At 57.8% G+C, this 6,561-nt stretch overlaps 1 protein-coding gene across 1 annotated transcript in view; it reads right to left on the bottom strand.

Moving 5' to 3' along the window:
• Positions 1-5,671: 5,671 nt before the first annotated feature.
• MOB3A (MOB kinase activator 3A) overlaps positions 5,672-6,561 on the bottom strand; it is an 11,672-nt gene continuing 10,782 nt past the window's right edge. Inside the window, exon 4 of the mRNA XM_021708339.1 lies at positions 5,672-5,701. Coding sequence (XP_021564014.1) covers positions 5,672-5,701 — 30 coding nt within the window. The remainder of the gene's footprint in view (positions 5,702-6,561) is intronic.

Below are 6,561 nucleotides of genomic sequence, written 5' to 3'. Positions count from 1 at the left end.
GCGATCCTTCCACCTCGGCCTTCCAAGGAGCTGGAACTACAGGAACACGCTACCATGCCCGGCTAATTTTTTGATTTATTGTAGAGATGAGGTCTCGCCAAGTTGCCCCGGCGGGTCTCAAACCCGTGGGCTCAGGCAGTCCTCTCACCTCAGCCTCCCAAAGTGCTGGGATTACAGGCATGAGCCACTGCGCCCGGACGATAGGCTGCTTTAAAAAGAAAAAACACACACTGAACTAAAAATTCTGCTAAGTATCATCATCTATAAAACAGTACCTACTGATTTTGGCCACAAAAGATGAATATATTTAATTATTGTCATCTGCAAATATGAATTCCTGCCTCGAAAATGCAGGCAAATCAACTTAAAATTCAGAAAAGAAGCCAGTTTCTAAATCAATTCCGAAATCATGAGATTTCCTATATATACCAGGCTTAACCATTTAAGGAGAGTAAGGGGAAGAAAAGACGTCATGGAAAAGTATCTCCCTCACATTCTCAACCAGAAATCGGTAACTATGTTCTTTAAAAGGCACGTGCAGAGAAGAAATGCTCGGAACAGGCCCATCCACCGAGACAGAGAGTGGATTCAGGGTTGCAAAGGACTGGGGAGGGGTTAGGGAGAGATGGCGATGGGGACGGAGTTACTTTCGGGGGTGATGGAATGTTCTGGAATTTGACAGTTGAGATATTTTGCATAACCTTGTGAATACAGTGTACTAACAACCGCCGAATTGTATACTTTGAGTTGGAATCTCACTATGTTGCCCAGGCTGGAGTGTGGTGGCACACTCATGGTCACCGCAGCCTCAACCTGCTGGGCTCAGGCAATCCTGCCTGGGCCTCCCAAGGAGCTGGGACAACAGGTGTGCGCCACCATGCCCAGCTAATTTTTTTATTTATTGTAGAAACGAGGTCGCGCCATGTTGCCCAGGCTGGTCTTGAACTCCGGGTCTCAGGCAACCTTCTCACTTTAGCCTCCCAAAGTGCTGGGATTATAGGCATGAGACACCGTGCCAGGTCTGAATTGTATATTTCAAAATGTTGAATTTGATAGTATGTGGGTTATATCTCAATTTTAAGATTTCTTGGCTGGGCCTGGTGGCGCCTGTAGCCCCAGCTATTCGGGAGGCTGAGCCAGGAGATTGCTTGATCCCAGGAACTGGAGGCTGCAGTATGCTAGGATCACACCACTGGCCGGGCTCGGTGGCTCAGTCCGTCATCCCAGCACTTTGGGAGGCGGAGGCGAGTGAATTGCCTGAGCCTGCGGGTTCGAGACCAGCCCGGGCAACTTGTCAAGACCTCATCTCTACAATAAATGAAAAAACAAGCTGGGCATAGTAGCGTGCACCTGTAGTTCTGGCTGCTTGGAAGGCTGAGGCGGAAGGATCGCCGGAGCCCAGCACTCCAGCCCGAGCAATGGAGCGAGACTCCAACTCAAAAAAAAAAAAAGATCACGCCCCTGCCCTCCAGCCTGGGCAACAGAACCAGACCTTGTCTCTAAAATAAACAAAAGACCAATAATAGGAGGAATAAAAGAAAAAGTCCGCCAAGCTCAGTGGCTCAGCGTGTAATCCCGCGCCTTTGGGAGGCTGAGGTGAATGGATTGCCTGAGCCCGCGGGTTCGAGACCCACCTGGGCAGCGAGACCTCATCTCTACAATAAATCAGAGGCGTGGTAGCCCGCGCCTGTAATTCTGGCTACTCGGAAGGTGGAGGCGGAAGGATCGCCGGAGCCCAGCGGATCGAGGCTGCGGTGGCCGGGAGCGGCCACTGCGCTCCAGTCTGGGCAACAGAGTGAGACTCCAAGTCAAAAAAAAAAAGAAAAAGTCCGTGTAGAACCTCAGCGTGGCGGAACCGAGGAGGGCCGAGCGCCTTGAGCTCCACCAGAGAGGTGCCCGAAGCCCCCAGGGACCAACCCGCTTCCCGAGGACGACGCTGGCTACACCCTTTCCCCCTCCCTGAATCCACCCAAATCTCACCCAATTCTCAAAGGCAACTTTTTCCCCCAGAACTTGAAGTAATCCTGAAGTTCGTCTGAAGATCTACTGAGGGTCATCAGGGAAATACACAAACAGGCCAGGATCATGCCTTTGGGAGGCCGAGGTAGGAGGATCTCTTGAGGCCTGGGGTTTGAGGCCAGCCTGGGCAACAGAGCAAGACCTCATCTCTATAAAAAAATATATACATATATAATTTTACACAATAATTTATTTATTTTATTTTCTAGTTGGAGTCTCACTCTGTTGTCCAGGAGTGTCAGGCACGTGGATGGCCACCGCAACCCCGACCGGCTGGGCTCTGGCGATCCCTCGGCCTCAGCCTTGCAAGTGGCCTGAACTACAGGCACGCGCCACCACGCCCGGCTAATTTTTTGATTGCTTGTAGAAATGAGGTCTCGCCAAGTTGCCCGGGCAGGTCTCGAACCCGCGGGCTCAGGCCATCCACTCGCCTTGGCCACCCAAAGTGCTGGGATGACAGGCTGAGGCACGGAGCCCAGCCCAATAATTTATTTTTTTTTAACAATTTTTTTTTTTTTTTTTCACAAAAAGCATCAGAAAACCGTGTCAGGAAACGCCCTTCCCTCCCCCACCCCCTACCCCCGCATTTCCGGGCACCTGCACTTTAAAAGGCCTCTACCCCGGGCGGGGTCACTGTGCCCTCTAGGGGCGAGACGCGGCCACACAGCATTATCGGGGCGCTGGCTGGGGCCCAGCCCTGCGGCCTCTGCAGCTCCTTCTGTTGGACTCCCAGGGCCAGGAGCTGCACCCCAAGACGCGAAAGGCCGATCTGACGGTCAGCATGGCCTGTCCTGCAACCCCGACACCCCAGGGAGGGCCCCGAGATTGCCACCCAGCCCCCACATTTTCACACGTATTTCCTAAAGCTCAGGGCAAATTGATTTGTCTGTCACAGAGCTGGCTGGTAACGGCTGGGCCCAGGCCGCCCCAGTCTCCTCCTCTGAACCTTCTGCTCCCGGTGGAAAGCTTTCTCGGCCGGGTGTGTTGGCTCAGCCTGTTATCCCAGCACATTGGGAGGCCGAGGCGAGAGGGTTGCCTGAGCCCAGGGGTTCGAGACCAGCCTGGGCAATTTGGTGAGGCCTCGTCTCTACAATAAATCAAAAAATAAGACAGGCGTGGTGGCGTGCGCCTGTAGTTCCAGCTACCTGGAAGGCTGAGGTGGAAAGACTGCCAGAGCCCAGCACGTCCAGGCTGCGGTGGCCATGGAGGTGGCACTGCACTCCAGCCTGGGTGCAGAGTGAGACTCCAACTAAAAAAAAGAAAGTTTTCTCCTCCATTTTCTTCCACAAACAAGGCAGAGAGTTGCTTACATTTGGAGAGAGCGGAACGTAACGCTCGGCCTAAATAAAAGTAAAAAAACTGGCCTGGCGCAGGGGCTCACACCGTGGGTCATCCCAGTGCTTTGGGAGGCCGAGGCAGGAGGACTGCTTGAGCCCAGGAGTTCGAGACCAGCTTGGACAACAGAGCAAGACCTCATCTCTATAAAAAAACAAAGAAGCAGCCGGGCTTGGTGGCTCAGCCTGTAATCCCGCGCCTTTGGGAGGCTGAGGTGAGTGGATTGCCCGAGCCCGCGGGTTCGAGACCCGCTTGGGCAGCGAGACCTCATCTCTACAATAAGTCAAAAAATCAGCCGGGCGTGGTAGCGCATGCCTGTAATTCTGGCTACTCGGAAGGCTGAGGCGGAAGGATCGCCGGAGCCCAGCAGGTCGAGGCTGCGGTGGCCAGGAGCGGCCACTGCACTCCAGTCTGGGCGACAGAGTGAGACTCCAACTCAAAAAAAAAAAAACAAAAAACAAAGAAGCGAACCAGGTGTGGCAGGCTGGTCTCAAACTCCTGGGCTCGAGCGGTGCTCCTGCCTTGGCCTCCCCAAGTGCTGGGATGACAGGCGGGAGCCGCCGTGCCTGGGTAGGTATTTTCTCTGACAGGCTGTTTCCCACCGTGGGTGTTTTTCTGGGAGTACGGTGCTCAGCTACTTGGAAACCTGATCCCAGGAGGTCGAGGCTGCGGTGGCCGTGAGCATGGCTCTGCCCTCCAGCCTGGGCGACAGAGTGAGACTTTGACCCAGAAAAACACGAAAACCTTGAAACTCGACGCAGGCTTCTTCACCCAGCTTCCTTGGCCCATTTTTCTAGATATTTCTGTCTTGGTGGCCCCAACCTCCTGCCCATGAAACTAAATTCTATCCCCCTACTGTGTGTGTGTTTTCCATTCGGGCTCAAACCCCTGTGACTTCCAAGACGTTCTCGGCCCGAGAACCAAGGCTGCCCTGGACACGCCGTATCCCCAACGACGAGGCGGGAGATCAAAGACCACCAGTGGCTGCAGGCAGCATGACACTGTTTATTCTGATGTCCGCAGGCGGCTCGCGGCGGGTGACGCTCCCACCTCCTCCTGCCATCCGCCAGTGCCCACCTCCCTGCCCCCGCGGGAAGGAGCGCGGGGCGTCCGGGACAGCCTCGTCCCTGGGAGCTGGTGGGGCCGCGGTCGAGGCGGCACCTTCCATCCAACAGCCCCGGTCTTGTGCAGCTGCGAGGCCCGGGCCGGGGTCCCCCGAGCACAGCCCTGCGGTTTCTTTAAGGATCTGGGGCGGGCACCCAGGCCTCGGGCTGGGGCAGGGGCGGCGCGTTAACTGCACTTTGCTGACTTCCTGGCAGACGCTGGGGAGGCAGGGGACGGCCTTTCTCTCTCGTGACCGTCCCAAGCACCCCGGGCGTCCGTGGTACCTGGGTCTGGGACAGTGCCAGGTCGGGGGGAAGGGCCACAGGGGCGAAGGCCACTGACAACCCAGGGGTCGGCCGGGCAGGGTGTGGCTTTCGTGGGTCACGGCCCGTCCCACCCTCCAGGGTCGTGGGGAGACAGCCCGCGGATTTTGGTCCTGTGGCCCTGGGGACCATGGAGGCCACGCAGACAAAGGGCGTCAGGAGGAGGGTCACAGGCACGGAGGGCTTTTCTGGTGGAACTGGAAGATTCCACACGGGAGAGGGGTGCCGGGGGCCATCCCACAGTCATCAGGGAAGGGGAAGGCCCTGCAGGGGCGCACACTAGTTATAGGTAAAAAACAAAAACTTCTTAAAAAAATCTGAAGATGCTTGCACACGGGACTGTATGGAAATGAAACTGCTTAGGACCCGTGAGGGAAGCAGCTGAGCCCTGCGGTGCAGGACGCAGCGCGGACGCCAGGACAGGGCCAGACGTCGGAGGGAAGTGGCGAAGAGGATGACGGGAGCGGGCGGCAGTCCAGGGCAGGCCTGCCAGGGGGACCCGCGGCCCAGAGGCCCGGAACAGGAGCCCAGCCTCTCCCTCCCAGGCGGGCCCGGGCAGAGCCGAGGCCATGGGCGGCCCCGGGCCGGGCCGGCCCTCCCACGAGGTCCAGGCGGGGTGTGGTGGGGCCACCCCAGAAGCCCTCCAGCCTCCTGGAGAAGGGGTGGGTCTGAACACACAGTGGGTTTTCCCGGTGGCTGCAAACGCATGGACTGAAGTTCAGGTCCAGGCCCGTGGGAGGAAGGGTGTCCGGACTGGGGCTCCCAGGACACCGCTTCTGGCCTGGCAGCCCGGTGGGGGCCTGGGGTGGGGTGCAGAGGAGCCTGAGGGGTCTCAGCGTCGTCCTCGTGTCCCCGCAGTCCGGCGTGCCCGGGCGCTGGGCCCGCCGCGCCTAGTGGCACATCCGGGTGGTCATCTCTTTCTGTGAAGGGCAAGCAGGACACTGGTCTCGACGGCTGCTCACAAGCGGGCAGCGGGCTCGCCCGGACCCCCAGACAGAGCCCAACGGGGCGACGCGCGTCTTCCAGAGCAGAGCGACAGTCTAGACGGGCAGGGACTCGACTCGGCCCACCCGCCTCCAAGGCACACACGGACCGGGTTGCCCGTGCCAGGTAAGCGCTATGGACAAAAGCAGGCAGGCTGCCCGGGCCGCAGCGCTCACCCTGCCTTCTACAGGCTTTGAGACACCGGAAGAAGGTTCTGGAAGGCAGCCAGGAAGGAAGAGGAAGATCCTGACTACTGCCTGTAGACTCACCAAGACATCGTCATCGTTATCAACATTTTTTCGAGTCAGAATCTCACTTTCTCTCAGGCTGGAGGGCAGTGGCACCATGGCCGCTCACCGCAGCCTTGGCCTCCTGAGTTCAGGCAATCCTCACCTCAGTCTCCCGAATGGTTGAGACGACAAGCGCCACCCTGCCGGGCTTATTTGAAAGATTTTTGGGGGCCAGGCTCGGTGGCTCAGCCTGTCATCCCAGCGCTTTGGGAGGCTGAGGTGAGTGGATTGCCAGAGCCTGCGGGTTCAAGACCCGCCTGGGCAACTTGGCGAGACCTCGTGCGACAATAAATCAAAAACTAGCCGGGCGTGGTAGCGCGCGCCTGTAGTTCCGGCTCCTTGGAAGGCCGAGGCGGAAGGATCGCCGGAGCCCACAGCGTGCAGGCTGCGGTGGCCGGGCGGTGGCCGGGAGCATGCCACCGCACTCCAGTCCGGGCCACAGAGTGAGACTCCGACTCAAGAAAATAAAATAAAAATAAAAAAGAACAGGCCGAGTGGCCCGGCCT

The sequence above is a fragment of the Carlito syrichta genome, unplaced genomic scaffold (assembly GCF_000164805.1).
Source record: "Carlito syrichta isolate Samal-C Ts95f unplaced genomic scaffold, Tarsius_syrichta-2.0.1 Scaffold135791, whole genome shotgun sequence".
Classification (NCBI taxonomy): domain Eukaryota; kingdom Metazoa; phylum Chordata; class Mammalia; order Primates; family Tarsiidae; genus Carlito; species Carlito syrichta.
This window is presented reverse-complemented; position numbering and strand designations above follow the sequence as displayed.